This window comes from Cebus imitator, unplaced genomic scaffold (assembly GCF_001604975.1).
Source record: "Cebus imitator isolate Cc_AM_T3 unplaced genomic scaffold, Cebus_imitator-1.0 Scaffold222, whole genome shotgun sequence".
Taxonomy (NCBI): domain Eukaryota; kingdom Metazoa; phylum Chordata; class Mammalia; order Primates; family Cebidae; genus Cebus; species Cebus imitator.
Genome location: NW_016107537.1, coordinates 3,026,021 through 3,046,218, shown reverse-complemented (window position 1 = coordinate 3,046,218; position 20,198 = coordinate 3,026,021). Strand labels below are relative to the sequence as shown.

General features: G+C 42.8%; 1 protein-coding gene across 1 annotated transcript in view; it reads left to right on the top strand.

Moving 5' to 3' along the window:
* The first annotated feature begins 5,684 nt into the window (after positions 1-5,684).
* The window catches only part of ACOXL (acyl-CoA oxidase like), a 319,336-nt gene continuing 304,822 nt past the window's right edge, over positions 5,685-20,198 (top strand). Inside the window, 5 exon segments of the mRNA XM_017549848.2 lie at positions 5,685-5,738; positions 6,531-6,614; positions 15,342-15,428; positions 15,770-15,868; positions 20,001-20,115. Coding sequence (XP_017405337.2) covers positions 5,685-5,738; positions 6,531-6,614; positions 15,342-15,428; positions 15,770-15,868; positions 20,001-20,115 — 439 coding nt within the window.

Here is a 20,198-nt window from a genome sequence, read left to right as displayed (position 1 = left end):
CAGGTGGAGAGGGCAGGGTTAGGATTCATGTTGGCAGCAGCAGCCATGCCCAGTAGGGGCTGTGACTTCTGGGCCACACTGAGCCTGAAACACTGCAGTTATTTTTCCTTTGGTTCCTGTCACTGGGGCCAACTTGGCTCTTATCAGTTTACCAAGTCTGCTTTTTTACCTTCTACTGATGCTATGAGGCTTGGATAGATGAGACAGTTATAGACGGACACTATACAAAGATGCACAAACCATCACTGGGAAAAATGCTGAAAAATTCTTCATTATCCAAAGTAATAAATGTTCATTACAGAAAGGTTAAAAATACAGGTAAACATACAGACACAATTGCAAAATTCTGTTGTCCAAAAATAACTGATAACAGGCTTACATATGCCAATCTGGTCTTTTAAAATATGTTATATATGTATTTATACTTCCATTGTTTATTTAAAAAGCATATGGGATGGTTATAGTACAGTTTTCTCACCATCGTGCAATGGTTATGGGTTTCTGATTTTAGAGTCAGAACAGGGTTCATGACTGGCTCCTTCACTGAGGAACTCTGCGGCCTTGGGCTAGTTTCTGAATTCTCTGCATCTCAGTTTCTTTCTCTGCAAAGTGTAGATGATAGCAATACTTACCTTAAAGGGTTGATGTGAGGCTCAAATGGTGTAACACATGTTAAGTTGTCCAGACAGTGTTTGGGCACATAGGAAGTGCTGAATGAACGCTCAGTGGTAGTACTGCTTGACCATCGAGTGTTTAAGTCCTGTGATATATTTTATCTCTCACAATGTAGAATAATGGGAACAATATTTGCTCATGGGCCAAAAATTATAAGTGACCATTAATTTCCATTAAAATAAATGTAGAATGCTGCAGAAAAGTAAGCTTGTACATCCAGCTGGTAATGTCAATAAGATATGTTCATTCCACCACTATCAATCAATTCTGTAATTACACTAATAATTAGAAAAAATTTCAAGGTAACTAGGATTTGGTAGTAATACCTCTGCCAAGGGAAGAGGTATTAAATTTGAGGTAAGAATTTGTAAAATCCTACACTGTCAGGGTCCTGCAATAATGTCATGAAGAGAAAAATATCCTTAGAGTCATGGGAATGTCACCTTTCATCATTCCTACACTGGGCTTTCCTGGAGTAGTCAAAGGCCCTTGAAGAGAACGGAAGTACATGGATATACCCTTTGTTACCGAATACTCCCAGGATCTGTGCAGCTGGCATACTATGTGGCCCCAGGAACCAGCAAGGAGAAAGAAGGGCCAGACATGGAGGATTTGGTGAGAGGGTTAGATTTTCTTGCAGTGGTAACTGGAGTCATTGGAGGTGTTCGCTGTGGTGCGGGGAGAGAAGAGGGAAAAAGGAACACAATGTGATGCTTATTTTAAAAATGTTGTAGTACTTTGATCCAAATTTGCAGGTTGATTCAAAACATATATGGAAATGCAAAGGACCTAGAAGAGTTAAAGCAATTCTAAAAAACTGCAAAGTTAGAAGACTCACTACGTGACTTCAGCGCTTACATTATAAAGCTGCTTAAGATCATGTGGTATTGGCATAAGGAAAGACAATGAGATCAATGGAATAGAATGGTGAGTTCTGAAAGATGCTCACATATATAACCAGTTGAGTTGCCAAGGCAATTCAATGGGGAAAGCAATGTCTTTGCAATAATTGATGCTGGAACAACTAGATAAGCATATAGATTAACTTTCATCCCTACCTCATGCTACACCAAAACTAATTTGAGGCTCATTAGACACCTGAACGGATACTTGAAAATTACTACATTTGTAGAATAATAAAGGAGAATGTCCTATTAGGATAGTCAGGGATTCTTAGAGGAGACTCAGAAATCACTTGAACACGTTCAAGAAAATATACCGATGAAGTGGTCTACATTAAAATTAAAAACTGCTGTTCATCAAATTCATTAAGAGAATAAAAATGCAATGTACAAAGTAGGAAAAAAATCTGTAATGCATATATCTGATAAGAACTTATGTCCACATATAAAGAATTTATACCCATATTATATAAAAAATCCCTAGAACTTGATGATAAAAAGACAAACAGCCCAATTTTAAAAACGAGGCAAAAGACTTGAACACTTAAAATGGCGGTTAAGCATATGAAAATGTGCTCAGCATCCCTGTTCACCCAAGAAATACAGCTTTAAGCTGTAGTGAGATAACATTATACTGCCTCTAGAATAGCTAAAAATGGAAAAGACGGACAATGCTGGTAGAATGCGGAGAAACTAAACTCTCATTCACTGTTGGGAGGAGTGTAAAATGGTACGATCGTTTTCAAAAACCGTTTGGCTGTTCCCTACAAAACTAAACCTACATTTTAACTCCACAGTTGCATTCCTAAGGATTTACAAAAGAGAAACAGACACATGTCCCCAAAAATATTTGTGCATACATGTTTATGTCAACTTTGTTCATCAGAGCCTGAAACTGGGAGCAACCCAAATGTTCACCAAAGAGTTTCATTTAGACAAATCATAAATTATTCATAGATGGAAACCATTCAAACTGAATTATGGATATCCTTAGTTTAACACAGATGCCTCATTTGCATGGAAGAAGGCAGACCCTGCAGAGCACATACTGTTTCCTGCTTGTGTAATTTCATGAACAGGCCAAAACAGTGGATGGTGATACAAAGAGAAGTGTTAGGCTGGGGGTAATAGTGGTTCACACCTGTAATCCCAGCAATTGAGAGGCTGAGGGAGGAGGATTGCTTGAGACTAGGAGTTTAAGACCAACCTGGGCAACATAGTGAGACCCTTGTCTCCAGGAAAAAAGAAAATTTGCTGGCTGTGATGGCACACCTGTCATCCCAGCTACTCAAGAGGCTGAGGCAGGAGGATCCCTTGAGGCCAGGAGTTTGAGGCTACAGTGAGCTACGATCACACCATCGCACTCCAGCCTGAGCTATGAAGCAAGACTCCATCTCTAAAAAACGAAGAAAGAGAAGATAACAGTGGTTGCCTGTAGAGGTGGGGACTAGCTGCAGAGGGACGTGGGGATGCCTGCTGGGGAAAGGGAATGCCCTGTGTTCTTGATTGATGTGATGGTTACACAGGTAGATAATTGACCATAACTCATGCGCTTAAGCTCTGTGCATTTCACTTGCTGTAAATTTTACTTTAATAACTAATAATAAAAAGCTCATAGTGCCTGATGTTTGGGGCAGGATGGACACAGGAAGCCAGTCAAGAGGCTGTTATTATAGTCCAGGGCACAGGAGTGTGGTGAAGAGATGTTAAGAAGTGGCCAGACTTGGGGTCTTTTGGCGGGAAGGCCAGGGCTGGTTAGCCCAGGAGGCATAAGTCTTGCTTAGCGCCAGCTCTGGATGACGGAATCTTTGAAACTCATTTATTTGTGCATTGTCCACTGACCCCCTCTTTCTAAAATAATTTGATGCTAATTAGAACAAAGGACATGTATTCAGTAAGTCTGAGAATACACAACTAAAAATTGAAGCCAGAAGATAGAAGAAGCAAATATTCCAGTTTGGGAACTGCTATTAGAAAATGAAGATTGAGACCTCTCTGCACCGGGAACCCTCAGCTGGCAACATGATCAGGGCTGCCCACGGGTTGCAAAGGAGGTCGTGTGGGCTAACATGAGGAAAGACAGCTCAGACTACACATCCAACCTTTTCCAAATCATGGTGGTTTTAGTTGAGAAGTATATATGTCTGTTAGAGACTACTCTGTAAAAACATACGTTTTTGCAGAATTTGTAACAGATTATTACATTACAGTGGTCTGTTACATCAAGTGCTCTACAAAGAAAGGGGAGTATTTTAAGAAAAGCTATCTTCTTTGTTTGAGGCTGAATTTATTAAGTATAAATGTGAATAGCTCTAATTTAGGATAAACCATAAACTTGGGTATAGTATCCATACATTTATGGAATTATTATTATTTAAAATAACTACAAACTTACATGCTACTGTGGAGTTTGAATTTGCTTTGAATATATTAAGTGTAAATGAAGATAGCTATTGATACAGTAGAATTGCTGCAAAAATGAATGCAGAAAAGCACATAACTGTTGATTGATCATTATCATTATAGAGCATTCAGTTAGTGCTGCCATTTCAATGAGAGGTGAAACTTATCAATATTAGACATTCTTTAATTAAGAACAAGTAATCAGAAATAAAATAAGAATGAAAGAACATAGGGAAATTATGTGTGAAAAGATGTTAAAAATATATACCAGTAAGGCAGTCATTCTTATTAAGCCTATTCTCAGTTCTGGAATTTTGGTTTGGCATCTTGAAATGGATTAGTACAAATAATGCTGAAATCAACATCAGAGAATTAATGGCGAGCTCCTATTGTCATTCCCCATCAGATCTAATAGCAAAGGTCACTGTCACCTGCAGAGAAAAGGGAAGGGAAGTAACTGTCATAGATAATTTGTAATGCTCTATGGTGGCTAAATTTCAGGTTGATTCTTCAGTAAATGTCCTTGCAATTATTTCAAATGGTGAGTAAAAATGACCACAGTTGAACACCATTAATAGCAAAGTCATACACCTGCATTGACCATGTACATGAAGAGAATGAAGTATGAAGAAAGCTATGAACAGTTGGAAATTAGGGGGGCAGTGCTTATTCCTGATGATTTTGGTTTGGCTAAAACAGAGCTGGTGGCAAGGAAGGGTTTGTTGTGATGATTCTAGATAGGATGACTCTCAGAAAGATGAACTGGGGGCCCAAGAGAGGTTGATGTCAGGTGCTCTTTGGGGACAAGGCTGGTGGTGAAAAATTGGGCCAATGAGGAAGGCTGGGCCACTCGGAGTCCCATGCCTTCTCTCGGCCTAATAATGAGGAGCAGGGAGGGCTGGTGGCAGGATATGCTGATGCAAAACCTGAAGCTCCGGATCTGATACTGGATACTGCTCTTCATTTAACAGGTGACTCTGGTAAGACAAGTCATTTGACCTCCCTGAGCCTGGGATTTTCTATCTGTTAGGTGGCGTCAGTCTTTTCTGTCCTGTTAGCCTCCCATGTAGGGATGTTGTAAGAATCTGTGCAACAAAGGACACTTGGGCCCTCTAAAAAAGTCTGCAAATATCTGCTTTAGTTGTCTTTTATTATTTGTTGGTAATAACTTCAGCAGTCTGAGCTGAAGCTGGAGTCATGCAGTGGTTTATGCTGAAGCCTGGAGATATTTTAGGAAAAATCAATACAAGATGTATTGGGTTGGAGCCATGATAAGAGTCATCAATCTTGACAGTCTGCTGTTTGATCAAGTTAATAATGCTTGAGAGAAACATTGTAAAAATCTATGGGAGGGAAAAATCTAGAGTGTGTTTGGGATGAGAGCTTTAGCCAATGTGGAAATTGAAAGACATCCAAGGAAGATTAGTTATCATCCTGCTGCTGGTGGAGCACTACACACACACACACAGACATGAACATACACACATGCATACATGGACATGTGCACACAGACGTGCACACACATGTACATACACATACACACATGGGTAACAAGCACCAGATTTTTTGCCTGGGTCTCAGAAGAGACTGGCAAACAAGGACAACTAGCACTGATTCCAACAACGGACAGCTGCACTTTGCCCACTCAAGGGCCCACCACCTTCTAAGGAAATGCCGGCTGCCTCTGAATTTTTAAAATAAAACATGTACAGCGTTTTTGCCATGTCTCATTCGTCACTGGTGGAGAAGAATATGCTCGTATAGCCTTGGGATTTGTTGCTGTTGTGTACAGTGAGTGATGAGAGGGAATTTGGACTTCATAATTTTTAAATCATCAAAGCCCTGAGATGGTCTACAGATGCAAAGTAAAAATACTGCTTTTCCTGTGTCCAGAATGCTCTCAGACGTTTCCAATCCTCCATCCTTACATCAAGATTGTCACTGAAGCTGTGTGCCATGGTGCATGCCTGTAGTCCCAGCTTCTTGGGAGGCTGAGCCAGGATGATTGCTTGAGCCCAGAAGTTCATGTACAGCCTGGGCAACATAGCGATACCCTGTCTCTACAAAAAAAAAAAAAAATAGATTGTCAGCAGGGCTCCATCCAGGTGTCCTCTGTTGGTTGAGACATCAGTACAGAGAGGCTGCAGGCTGTGGCACACATTGGAGGAGCTGGAGAGAACTGTGGGGGTGCTAGCCTGTAAAGGGAACACCAGGAGCTAGGAGGGACAAACCTGGAGAAGGCAAAGCAAGGCATGAGGCAAGTCAGTCGCAGGCTGGCCTCCATGCGGATGCAGATGACGATTGTATAAGAAGAGTCATTAACACTAACATGGTTAGAGACCAGAAAGCCACATTAAAAAAAAAAAAAAAAAAAAGAAAAGAAAATGTTTACTTTAGTAGAGCAATAGAATTATTTCTTAATTCAAAAGTTGCTTTTATTGTGTTTATTTTTTCATTATAAAACTAACATGCATTTAGTATAAAGACTGTGAATTTAACAAGTCAGGAAGCCATAAGGAAACCTTGATATTGAGTCTGTCATGTTTTCAGGCAGAGAAAACAAAGAACTTTGTCAGCTGAAGCCTCGTCATAGGGGAAGTCCTTTCCATGGTGGACATGGCCACAGGAGTGAAGGTGAGAGGCATCGGGCACCTGCCCTGCACCAACTCATGCTCGCTTTGCATGCCAAGGAATGAACACTATAACTGCGTGAACTCTGTCAGTCTATATAGTGGCACAGGAGTTGGTAAAATGGCATACCTCAAACCCCGTCCCTGGCTGCTGCTTTAACCATTACATCCTATCCTGTTTTTGTTTTTAATTTGCTTTTCTTCTTTGTACAGTTTTGTTACATTTGTGTCATTCGGTTATTTTCCTTTGTCTTAATTTTATAAAAACAGTACCATAATACTTTGTCATTTTCTTTCTTCACTTGAATATTATTGCTAAGATTGATCCAAATTGTTGTGTGTCCCTGTATTCACTAAATTTTAAAATAAAAAACCTTTTTATTTTGAAATAATAAAGCTCACAGAAAGTTACAAAAATAGTACATCAGGTCATGAGAACCTTTTAGTCATGGTGACATCTTATATAGCAGTAATGAGATGTAAAATCAGGAACTCAATATTAGTACAGCACTGTTAAATAGGACATAGACGCTATTCAGATTTCACTAGTTTTTACATGCACTCAATTTTGTGTGTGTGTGTGTGTATAGTTTTATGCCGTTTGACCCCATATGTAGATTCATGTAACTACTACCACAATCAAGATATAGAACTGGAGGGGTACGGTGGCTCACGCCTGTAATCCCAGTACTTTGGGAAGCCGAAGTGGGTGGATCACCTGAGGTCAGGAGTTCGAGACCAGCCTGGCCAACATGGTGAAACCCCGTCTCTACTAAAAATACAAAAATTAGCCAGGTATGGTGGTACATGCCTGTAATCCCAACTACTCGGAAGGCTGAGGCAGGAGAATCATTTGAACCCAGGAGGCAGAGCTTGCAGTGAGCCCAGATCATGCCATTGCACTCCAGCCTGGGGTACAAGAGTGAGACTTCGTCTCAGAAAAAAAAAAAGAAATAAAAGAAAAGAAAAAAGATATAGAACTGTTCCATCATCAGAAAGAAACTTCCGGTGCTACCCCTTTACAGTTTCATTTGGCCTCCACTCTACCCCTGTCTTTTGGCAACCGCTAATCTGTTCTCCATCTTTATAGTTTTGACATTTGGGGAATGATATAGCAATGGAAGAATGTTTTGACCACTGTATAATATTCCTCTGTGTGAATATACCACAGCATTTGTTCATCCACTTTCTGATGTTGTTTCCAGGATTTTGCTAATGTGAAAACTGCTGCTGTGAATACTCTTGTCCATGTGTCCATGTCTGGTGTTGAAAATGGGTAAAATCTTTCCTTAGGTATTCAACTAGGAATGGAATTGCTAGTTACAGGATGAATGAATGCTTAACTTTAAAGAGTAGTGTTAATCTATTCTCCAAAGTTAGTGCATCAATTCACATTCCTACCAACAGCATGTAATTGGGTTCTGTAGATCCATATCCTCTCTCATCCTTGGAATTCTTCGACTTCTCCATTTTTGGCAAATTTTTATAGAATGGCATCTTATTGTCTTGAGGGAAGACAATTATCTTGCATGTTCCAGCTTACCAAGGATGGTGAACAAAATAGCTCAGGTGGGTGTGTCTCCTGCGGCCACTCATGCTGCCCAGGCCATCCAGCAGAGAGTCATTCATGGGGGCCTCCTTTCCCTCCCTGGACACCACTGGGTCTCAAAATAATTTCTCATATCCAAACACCCAGTCCTGATGTCCCCAAAGAGGAACAATTACAACTAGAACATGAAGACAAAATGATCAGACAAGAATCCAGGCCAATTGGCAATGAGTCCAATATGGCGGTGATTTCAGTTTGGTGTAGACATTGTCTATGGGTAGGTAGGAATTAAAAACAAAGGAATCTGTGAGTGCCATCTTGTGGTGGGTGTGTCCACCATCAGGTTTTTCCAGGAAGACTAGGCGTTCCGTGATTTCAGCCAGGCATGATCTCTTCCCTCTTTGATGGGTTGGCTGTGGCTTTCAGAGAAAGCAGTTAGCTGAGATGCAACAGATAGATTCCCTCTCAGAAATGCCAGAGGATCCTGGTCCAGACTCCTATGATCCCAGTTTGTGCTTTTACCATACTGCACCCCCACCCCACCTACCTTCTCTTTAGCAGGCCTCTGTGGATTGTGACCATAGGGATAGCTCCATGGGTGGTGGCAGCTCTGTGGGTAGGGAGCCCTCTCCTCTGGTTTCCAGGGTCTTGCACTGAGCTTAGTCCATGGAGTTGCAAAGGGAATGTCTGAATGAATGAGGGAAGGGGCAGCCTGTAGCTTAAGGCAGACTTAAGAAGCATTTTAACCAATTGCAATGTGTGTATCCTATTTACATCTTGTTCAAACAGCAAACTATTTGTAAAAAGAAAAAAAATTGTGTGTCAGTTGGGGAAGTCTGAACATTGAACATTTCATGATATTAGAGAATGAGTACTATATTTTTAGGTGGGATAATGGTTTTAGGACTATGTTTTAAAAAGAATCTGCATCTTTTACTTATGTATTGGAAATATTCAGGGAAGACCTAATATGATGTCAAGGATAAACGTCAGGATAGCCTGCGGTGTATGAAAGGAAAGTACATGGGGGTGGCTGGGGGGAGGGAGATGAAGAAAAATGGGCCGTGAGCTGGCCATCTTTGAGTTCATTGCTTCTATTTTGTTTGATTTTTTCCCATAATACGTTTTTTTTTTTTTTTTTTTTTGAAAGCTTCTGAGTATCCTAGAAGGAAAGTGGCATGGACTTAAAGAAAAAGTTGTTTGAAATACTTCTATGGTCACTCCACTTTCCTGCTTAAAACCTCGTTTTCCCCATTATGCTTTAGAAACATCCTCTAATCCTTGATGTTGCCTATGGGTCCTTGCAAATGTGGCCCTGGTCACGTCTGTTCCACTTTCTCCTTCTGCTGGTTCATTTTAGCCACCTTTGGACCTCTTGCTACCAGCCCTAGCTTGGTCTTTCCCCTCCTTCACCTGGCTGACCCCTATTCATTCTTCATGTCCCAGCTAAAGTGTCCTTCCCACAGGGATGCCCCTCTCAAGCCTGCAACTTGAGTCCCATCCACTCGCCTTCATCTGTCTTTGCTTTTTATAGTTTTCTGCCATAACCTGTACCCATTTTGAATCTATGTATTTATTCATGGAATTACTTTATTTCTCTTACTACCACTAGAGGGAAAACTCCTTGAAAACTATAACCCTTGCATTCTTGGTACTCATAATGTGTCAATACTTGCGTATTAAATATACACATAAAAACAAAACAATATGGTGGTTTCTCAAAAAGTAGGACATAAAAATTACTCTACAGCCCAGCATTCCACTAACTGGATACATACTCTAAAGAATTGAAAGTAGGGACTGAAATAAATGCTTGTGTGCCAATGTTCATTGCAGCATGATTCACAATAGCTAACAGCTGGAAACAAGCCACATTTCCGTCAACGGAGGAGTGGATAAACAAAATGCGGTATATACACACAATGGAATATTGTTTAGCCATAAAAAAGAATGAAGTTCAGACACATACCACAATGTGAATGAACCTTGAAATCGTTACATGAAATAAGCCAGACATAAAAGGACAAATATTATATGAGTCTGCTTATATAAAATATCTAGAATAGAAAAATTCATAGAGACAGAAGGTAATTAGAGATAACGAGAGGTGGGAGGGAGGGGAGAATGGGAGTTATTGCTTAATAGGTACAGAGCTTTTGTTTGCAATGATGAAAATGTTTTGGGAACATTTGTGATGGTTGTACAACATTGTGGCTGTACTTAATGCCACTGAATTGTATGCTTAAAAGTGGCTAAAATGGCAAACTCTATACTATATATATTTTGCCACAAATAAAAATAACAATCAAAAAATTATTATTAACCCTGCTGTCCCACATATCAGTAATTGCAGGAGATTTTTTTCTTTTTTTTCCTGGAGCTTAGAAACCCTAGACAATTAGAGGAAACTATAGATTGTGCAGCCCCCGGGAGGACTGTGGCTGTCTTTTCTACTGGTGATGGAGGAGATGCCAGGAGGGCATGTGGTGTGCTGGAAACAGACCCTGTGAGCTCTGGGTCAGTCAGGGGTTCCCCAGATGCCGCTGCCAGCTCAAGAGCCACTGTTTTTCACAGGAGCTGGCTGTCAATCTGAGGAAGAGGCGTTAGCATCAATTTATCAAAATCAGCTATGCCCTGCATGTTCAAGCCCCTTTTCTCTCTCTCTCTCGGTCTGTTTATCCAGTGGCTTTGCATTTCCCTAAGAACTTTGAACAAACTCATTTGTACTCACATGGTCAAATGCTGGCAGGGCTGGGGGCTGGCTCCAACAGTGGCTCACAGTGACAGGAGTGAGCACACTAGCGAGGTACCAGGGAAAAAGATTGTCTTTATTGGTGCTTTGAATCCCCACTCTAGCTTGTGAGCCAGCCCAGGTTTCCTGCCAAAAACATGGATGCAACCTGGAAGGACTCTAACTAAGGCTGAAAGAAACCAGTCATGCTTCCTTTCCTGCCTCTCTGACTGTTTCTTTTCCCTTACTTGAATCATCCTACTATCTGTCTTAGCCTGCTTGGACTGCCATAACAAAATACCATGGGCTGGATGGCTCAAACAGCAGAAATTTATTTTCCCACCTTTCTGGAGGCTGTAAAGTCTAAGATCGGGGTGCCAGCATGGTCAGGTTCTGGTAAGCGTTCTTTTCCTGGCTTGCAGACAGCCACCTTCTCATTGTGTCCTCATTGGTGAAGAGAGGTGCTGGTCTTTTTTCCTCTTAAGGGCACTAATCCCATTATGGGAGTCCTACCCTCATGAGCTCATTTAACCTTGACCATTGCCCAAAGTTTCCATCTCCGAATACCATCACATTAGAGTTAGGGCCTCAACATATGAATTTTGTGGGGAAAAAAATTCAGTCCATTTCTGGGGTCCCACTGTCTAAAAAAACACTTCCAGTTTTCTATTTGTGGAAATTTGCTCTTGGAATTAGGAGATCTTGAATACACTTGAAGTCTCTTTAGGAGACCCTTGTTGGGCTGTTGTATAGGAATGGCCTGGCCTATTGCAGCCGGGAAGCCAGCTGGCTTCCTGCCCATGGGATAGACCTCACTGTTCCATCATGGCAGGGGGACACTCTGTAAAGATGGCATTTCTAATGCCCATTCATAGGCTGTGTGTATATTTAGATCAGTAATGCCTACCAGGATCCCCATGCCAAGCCTGGCTGGTAGCAGGAGCTTCATAAGTGGTGGGGACTGTAACCTCCTGGGACATGGCTGGGGACCCAGCCCTACAGTCTTCCAGGCAGTAGCTCCGTTAGTGTGTTGAGGTGCAACCAGCCTGCCTTCCCACCTCTAACCCAGCAGATTTCCCTTCCATTTCAGGATGTCCCCTTTTACTCTTTATTCAGAAGCTAAGAAGCCCTGCCATAGTTCCGTCCTTTAGCCCCTGTGAGCTATCCTGGCTGCACCTCCCAGCCCTCAGCTAGCTGGCACTGCAGCCTCTGGAGGCTGCTGCCGGCCCTCATTGGGCATGTGGTGACCATCACCTCATATGCTCCATGTCATAGCTGTCCTTTTTCTTCCCTTGACAAGTGAGAAAGGAGAGAGGGGCTTTCTCAAACAAGGTGGGTGCGTAGTTGAAATTGGAGTTTTCATTAGGTGTCTCCCCACCAACTCTACTTTTTCTCTCTCACCGCTGATTTTTGCAGTCTCTCTCAGAGCAAATGGTCCTCTCTGTGTCCTGTTCCCTGAGGTCTGCTGGGGGCAGGATGCGGGTAGTCTGACAGGAATGCCCCAAGTGTCCTCCGAGAGGATACTTGTGACACTCCCATGTGATGGGTTGATGCCTACCTTCCATCAGTCTCAGTATTTCTGTTTTAAGGTGTCCATCCCCTCCTTCTGGCCCCTCCCAGCCCCTCCTCCAAGCAGTTCCACTGCAATCAATAGGTCCTCATCCTCCTGAAAACTCAGGTTATAGACCCAGGTGTCCTCCAGAGTCCTCTCTTTCCTTCTCCTCCCAAATCCTGTCCACCAGCTCTGCCTCCAGAATCTACCCCGAATCCCTCTACTTTCCTACTTCCCTGTCTGTCTCCTTCCTGTCCTGTGGGCTGGAGCCCATGCTTCTCCCAGGGGGCACCTGCTAAAAGCGTGTCAGGCCAGGGAGCCCTCCACTTCCAGTCCCCAAGATGTCCACCTGCATTTGGCCTGGCTTGGTTGCATTACCTGCCATTCAGAGGATATGGATTTTGTGGGAAATGAACCCCACACTTTACCTGACTGTGTGGATTGAGGTCATGCAGATGCTGCCTCTGTCAACTGCTGTAGTTTCCTGCAAACTTACAGGTTCACTTCCACAGGCCAGGATGCCAAGACATTTCATGCATGGGGCTTTCAAAATGTGGATAAAACACTCTAGGTTTTTTTTTTTCCTCTTCCTAAAGAGGAGGAAAAGATTTAAAACCTAGAAAAGGAATATATTGTCAAGAGTGTATTAGGCACCAGCCAAAGAGATTTAGAGGTAGAAAACCTAACTTGTTTTAGTTTTAGAAAAATAATTTTTTAAAATTTAACTCCAAGATAACGGTTTAGGGAAAAACATGTACCATTTGGGTTGCTTCCATTTCCCGTGTTGGAATTAGTAATGCAATTTGCAGTGCCCGCGATGATTCTGTAGAGAAGTGAGCTGAGTCATCAGGGTGTGAATCATTTTCCCAGGATAATTTATGATTCTCCAAATAAAAAGCACTTCACATATCAGATGTGACTAGTGAAATTCATCTGTCCTGATGCCAGAGCATGTTAGCTGATCCGAGCTGCTAGAATTGATCAAGTACCATTTCACAAAGTTAATACCAGGTTGTTCATACATGTGGGGAATGAACAGAGAGCTCATCTAGATGCAGTGGCCCCAGGAAAAAAAAAGGCCACTCTAACCTTGCCTAAGCAAAAAAGGCACTTATTGGCTGCTGTAATTCAAGAGTTTATTGTGCAGCAGGCTTCAGGTCTGGGTGTGCAGGACCTGGTCTCTGCCATCTCTCTACTGTGCCTCCTTCCCCCAACCTGGTCCTCAAACTTTGGCTTCATTCACCAGCTCATGGCTATATGGCTCCAGGCTTCCATCCTCCAGATTCCATAGCATCACAAAAGAGTCCTTTTCTTTCACAATAGCTCAGCCTTGTGTCCTGGCTTGCACGCCAAATGGACCCAGCCAGATCATGAATCCATCCTGAGAGCCATCGTTGGGCCAGTCCTGGGCTCCCAACTCATCCTAAAGCTGGGAGTGCTGTCAACATCACCCACAAACCACTTGTACAGATTGTAGAGGAGGAGGGCTCCCCAGGTAAAGATTAGGGTTGTATAGCTAGGACAGGAAAGGAACTCTGACCTGTAGACACAGCAAATGTCCCTACGTTCAAGTTCTTCTGTCTTTGCAGTCAGTCACCCTGCTCCTTCCAAATGGCCCTGCTCAAGCCACTCTATCTCTTCCTGTTTCTTCTCCTTCTCATCCTCATCCTCTTTCTCTTTCTCCTCCTCTTTGTCAGGGACACTTTTCCAGGGTTCACAAAAGACCAGGCAGGCTGGGCATGGTGGCTCATGCCTGTAATCCCAGCCCTTCAGGAGGCTGAGGTAGGAGGATTTCTTGAGCTCAATAGTTTGAGACCAGACTGGGCAACATAGCAAGACTTCGTCTCTACTAAAAATAAAAAAAAGATAGCCAGATGTGGTAGTGTGTGCCTGTAGTCCCTAGTCCCAGCTACTCAGGAGGCTGAGGCAGGAGGATCGCTTGAGCCTGGGATTTTAACAATGCTATGTGAGCTATGATCGTGCCACTGCCTTCCAGCCTGGGTGAAAAAGTGAGACCCTGTCTCTTAAAAAAAAAACAAACTAAAAACCCACAAAAGACCAAGCAAAGGGCTTGGTGGTTGACTCACTGAATCCTCATGGCCACCATATGAAGCACCATTAGGCATTAGGCAGCTTGGGTTTCAGCCTCAGTCCTTCCCACTTTCTGAGGGTGTAGCCTTGGGTAAGACACTTTTCCTCCATGAATCCCAGTTTCCCGAATTAAATTGTGATGATGATGGCTTCTCTCCAGGGTTGTTGTGAGACTCAACAAGTTTGTGTGTGTGTAGCTCAGTAAGCAAGTACTCTCACCATTCATTTATCAGATGAGGAAGCCGAGGCTACTATGTCTTTGTCCAAGATCCACCAGCCAGTGGGTAGCTGACCTGGAATTAGAACTCCAGGCGCTCATCCCAAGCTGTGTGCCTGCTTGTTTTGCAGCATCGCCTCTTCCATTCTGCCTTCCTGAAAGGAAACACTGTTTCTCACAGCAGGACTCACCTCGCAGACAGGGGTCAACGTCGAGGGTCATTGCACATGCACTTCTTACTTGTCTTCTTCCTCAGGCCCCAAGCTAGATCCTGAGAGGACAAAGCAGAATCATTCTGTGTTTCAGAGCATTCATCTGATGGGGGTATCTGGGAGGCCTGAGGATAGAGGACTGACTTTCTGTGGACTTGGGAGGGCCTCTCCAGGAGAGTGACTCATGAGCCACATCTGCAGAGAGAAGCTGGAGCTCACCAGGCAGTGAAGAGGAAGGGCAAATAAGCATGCCACTTGCAGGGCTTACGTAAAGCACAGGGAGCTGAATAGCTGCTTCCTGAGGAGTTTGGCCATGGATTTAATTGTCTTTAGATTGTTGGCTGTTGCTAATGATGGTTTGTATTGTCCTTTTTTCCAGTGTGGAATAATTTATTGGCTATTTGGTGGTGCTATCAGGAATCTCGGCAGCCCTGAACATGTTACTAAGTGGTTTCAGCCACTCCAGGTATGGTGATTTCCTCAATATTGGTCTTCTATGGAGAGCCTTAAAAATATATAGTAGATAGATATGCATATGTATGTGTTTGAAGAAAAACAAAATAAAACAGAATTTGTGTCATCAAAAGTCTTGTTGAGAACGAAAATTCCAAGACTATCTTTTTTATATTGCATTGAGCCTGTCATGTTGTTAAACTCACATTCGCTATCATCAGACTGTGTTTTAATAATTTTCTCCAACCCACCTCTCTCTCTCTCTCTCAACATCTTTCTTAATGGTCTGGGAGGTCTGAATTTGGAGCAACTGTCAGACCAGCTAATTCCCTTCTAACATCTGGTAAACTACAGGAGCAGAAATACACTGGGATGTTTGCAATGACCGAGAGGGGCCAGGGGAGCAATGTGAGAGGGATCCAGACCGAAGCCACCTTTGACCTCTCTGCCCAGGTGAGGAATCTGTCCTTCTCCTGCTGTCCAGGGCAGCAGAAAACCTGGACAGAACCAGATCTCCTTCTTTCTGTGTCCAGCTTCACACTCTCTGTGTGTGCTTTCTGGCCAAGAGAGCTGTGATTCAGAGCAGATGTCTATGTGTTCAGCCATCATGAACCCAACCCCAGCCAACATTTATATGGTACGTTTGAGGCACTGGGCACTGCTCCGACACTTTATTTACATTTGTGAATGTAATCCCTTGTCATAACTCCGAGAGAAGAACACTAAAGCCATTTGGTTAGCCTTTTCTAACAGTAGCAGGAAAGGACTGGAGGAGAAGCCTTTGTTGGTTCTCTCCATTGTGCCATGTGTCAGGAGGGCACTGACTGTGCTGGGGCTGCCTTAGCAGGAGCTGAGTCGTCTGTACTGGGATCATGTGCTGTCTCGCACCTTGACCTGCACTGACATTTTACATGACAACAGAAACAAGAGTGGCACCAAACAATCTGACTGTTCCACCTGTATTACGTGTGGTCAGTGCTAAGGTTTTTCCTTTTCATTCTTTTCTTTCTCTTCCTTTCCCTTTCTTTTTCTTTTCTTTGTTTTTCTTCCTTTCCCTTCCCTTCTTGATAATTAAAAAGATGTTAACTAAGTCTCTCCACATTGCTATCTCTGTCCATAGTGGATCACAACGTACCGTGGGGACGCTGCTCTGTAACCCTCATGCCCATCTCTTTAACTCCTACACCCACCTCCTGCCCCACCGCCAACGTGGAAAAAGAAAGCACCTGTGTTCTTATCTCACTCTTCTTTATAATTTCTTGCTTAATATTGGGTGTTCCTAAGAATTACAAAGGGATAAATACATGTTGAGGTTCTTTCCAGAAATGAGGCTGTGTCAGTCCGTGTGTGCAAGCATGTGCCTGAACATGGCTGCAGGTGCTGCCTGGCTATGCGGCTGCTCTGCTCCATCTATTCTTTGTTTTTGCAGTTTGTCCTTGAGTGTGTGGATTTTTGTTAGCAGAGTTTCCTGACCCACGAATGCTGATTGGAGGCAGCCAGTGTCTGGAATGACAGATTCAGGGGCAGGGTATACTGGAGGATGCCCTTCTTTTCCTCCTGCTCTGATGTTAGTTCTCTCCAAAAGCCATGATGTCCAAGATCATAGTAAGAACAAGAATAAGCACTGCCCTACACTGACCACTCATGAAGCACCATGCTCTGTATGAAACTCCCTCTGTGTAGTATTCTGTTTCCTTGCAGCAACAGTCCCAGAAACGCAACATTAAACTGATCCTGTTAACTGAGCATGGATATGCCAGGCACCAGGCTAAGTAGTCCATTTGTAACATCATTTCAAATGTTCTGTAATCTTATAAAAAGATATTATTGTCCCTACTTTACAGATGGGGAAACGGAGGCTCACCCATCGGTTAAGCAGCCGACTCTGGCTATGCAGTTAATGAGTAAGTTAGGTTCGGGTGGGACTGCCCTCAGCAGCTTGGCTTTTCTGCCAGTGGTGACATGCTGACCTAACATCCTTTGGCTTTTGGCTGGCCAATTTTTTTTCCTTCTCCCAAAGCCATGGTATGGAGGTCACCTTGCTGACATTGATGGGGGAAAACACCCACTGCTCTTATTTATTTGTTTCTTTTTACAATTATTGCTTTTTTCACAAAAATAATTTCCTGTGTTGGTCCCATTTTCCCCAAACAGCATAAATGACTTAGCTACCTGGTGTGCCTCAGCAGCTGCCACTGCCTGACAGGGGACCTGCAAAGTCGCAATCATAATGATGAGGGGCCTCTGGTGAACACTGTCTCCCGTGGGGCTGGGAGAGAGAACAATCCCATCATAAACTCATGCCACTGAGAACTGACATAGCAGGGAATGGATTTCTCCCTTCACTGGGTTCTATGTTTTCCCCTTCATTTCCCTTTCAAAATGCTGGAGTGTATTAAATAAGTGTTCTCTCCCCCAAGGATCATTTAAACCTCTTACATATTTTGTTTTTTCATTCCTGTGGGTTGGTTGTTTTATATTTATTTTTGGGAGGTAGATTGGGAGTAGTACGGATAGTTTAGGCATAAGAGACAGTTTTATTTTTATGCTTTATTCTAAATAGCCTAAATAAATGAGGTTATGAACTCTCTGGCCAAAGACATCTTTTTCAGTGCCTACAACACTGACCATTTTGCTGGGCTTCAACAAATAATTACTACAGAAACGGACACACATGGTGTGCATTATTTAGATGCAGCTTTAACACCAGGGTTTTGGCTGATGCAAACTTTCCAAAGCAAGCATTTTGCCAGAAATGACAAATCTCCTTTCCCAGGGTGTAGCAGATGTTTATAGGGATGGGTAGCCTCTTGCTCCCTTCCCCATCCCACCACATCTTTTCTGCCAGGCCAGTGTTTCCTCTGCCACTTTCCTTTCTTACCCTGGGTGTAAGCATGCCCCCACCCACATGGGTTGTATTTTTGTTACTGTTAATTTTCACTGCACTCAGCCTCAAGTAATGCCTCTCCTTGAAAAGCCCTGGCTGCCCTGATAAGACAAGGGTGGCCTCCAGAGACTTCTCTTAAAAAGATTCAGCATGTCCATTTATGTTTCTGAAAGGCCCTTGCACATGTTAAAAGTTTCCCTGTGCAAACATATTTCAGAGAATGTTTTCTTAGGCTTCAAGACTGTATTTCTTGGCCAATGGGAAAGTGTTGTCTATATACTTTATAGTCTGAAATCTGAGATAATCTTTGCATGATCAATAACTTGTTGATTTACTTCAGTCACATCTTCAATATTGTCAACTCCAATTAAATGTGCAGTTCCACTCTCTACTATTTCCTCTGGGCTCCCAAATTGCCCCAGGTGCCCTGTATTCAGAGCTGGCAGCAGGGCCAGTTCCTTTTTGGCAAGAGGCTTAAAGGTAACCCAAGTGGCAAGGGAGATTGGGAAGAGCCAAGAAGTGAGGGGGAGCATTTCCACTGTGACCTTTGTGTCTGCTTCCAGAGCGTAGGAAAGAGAAGATGGAGTTTTGAGCCGAGCCTGAGAATAAAACCCTTGCATTTTCTTCCTGCTTCTTTATGACCAGTGTTAGTTTCAGACTGTTTTGAGCTGGAATTCCTGGATGTATTCAGAGACAAACTGCATGGTACATTCTAAAATTTTTCCCTCTTAAGAAAGAGACTCACTTACAAGTTCTTCTGTTTTAGGAGCTTGAACATGTGAACCTCTTTTGGGAAACTTTAATTATGATATGCATTGGTCAGGAAAATAGAGAGGCATTTTCAAAGGAGTAAATGAGGGATTTCTTATTATAAAAATAAAAATTGTTTGGGCTGATACTCTAAGCAATGGTGGGAATAAGGCATGGCTGTCTATCAGTCTTGCTGTATCCAAGCATACAGTTCTGGCCTTTGATTACTTGGTTTTCATTTAAACAAAGACCCATGTCATGGAGGCAGGAAGGTTCGGAGCCTGGGAAAGAGTGAGGATTTTTGCCCAGAAGAAGTGAACACCAGTAGACAAAATGCAACTCACAGATGTGGACCCTGGGACAAGCCATCTAAGGGCCCAGATCATTGGATGTTCCATCCTTTCTTAGAAGTCTTGCAGGTCAAGTGAGGGGTGTGGACAGCCGAGCATAGACCATCAGGGCTTTCTGAGGTTTTGGTGTTAGATGATTTAAAGGTCAAAACTTTGCTATGAAGAAGTCTAGAGAGAGAATTGAAGAAAGACTTTGTACATTAAAGCCAGGCAGGCTTAGCCAAATAGCACATGTCAGCCTGGTATTATGAAGAAGAGAGACTGGGAGGGAGAGAACAAACACCTTTTAAAGATTGAAAATTGGCAACTTATTTTCTGGATTGGATTGTTCCTCGAAAAATCACTTTAATCTCCAGCCATTTTCAAAGTTGTGGTGGAAGTGAAATAAGTGAATTGAGATGATAGCACAGTCAGCTGCATTGGTTTCAAGACCTGGAGCCAGGTGACCTTCCCGTTGTCTTCTCTTTTGCTGTGAAATTCCCTGAAAATGGCACCCTGGACGGTGTGGGTCTGTTTTCACGGTATTCATTGCCTTGAGCCAGAGAGTTGAAATGATCCATGGGAAAGGAAACACTGTTGCTCTGCTGTTTCTGTGTAGGAGTTTGTAATTGACACGCCATGTGAAGATGCTGAGAAGATGTATGTTGGAAACGCCATGTATGGAAATTATGCAGCTGTCTTTGCCCAGCTCATCATAGATGGAAGATCTCAAGGTTTGTCACTAACATAGACAACTAGAATAATTATCTTCACTAGTACTATTTACCAGTGAAAACCCATTTCACAAAGTTGCTTT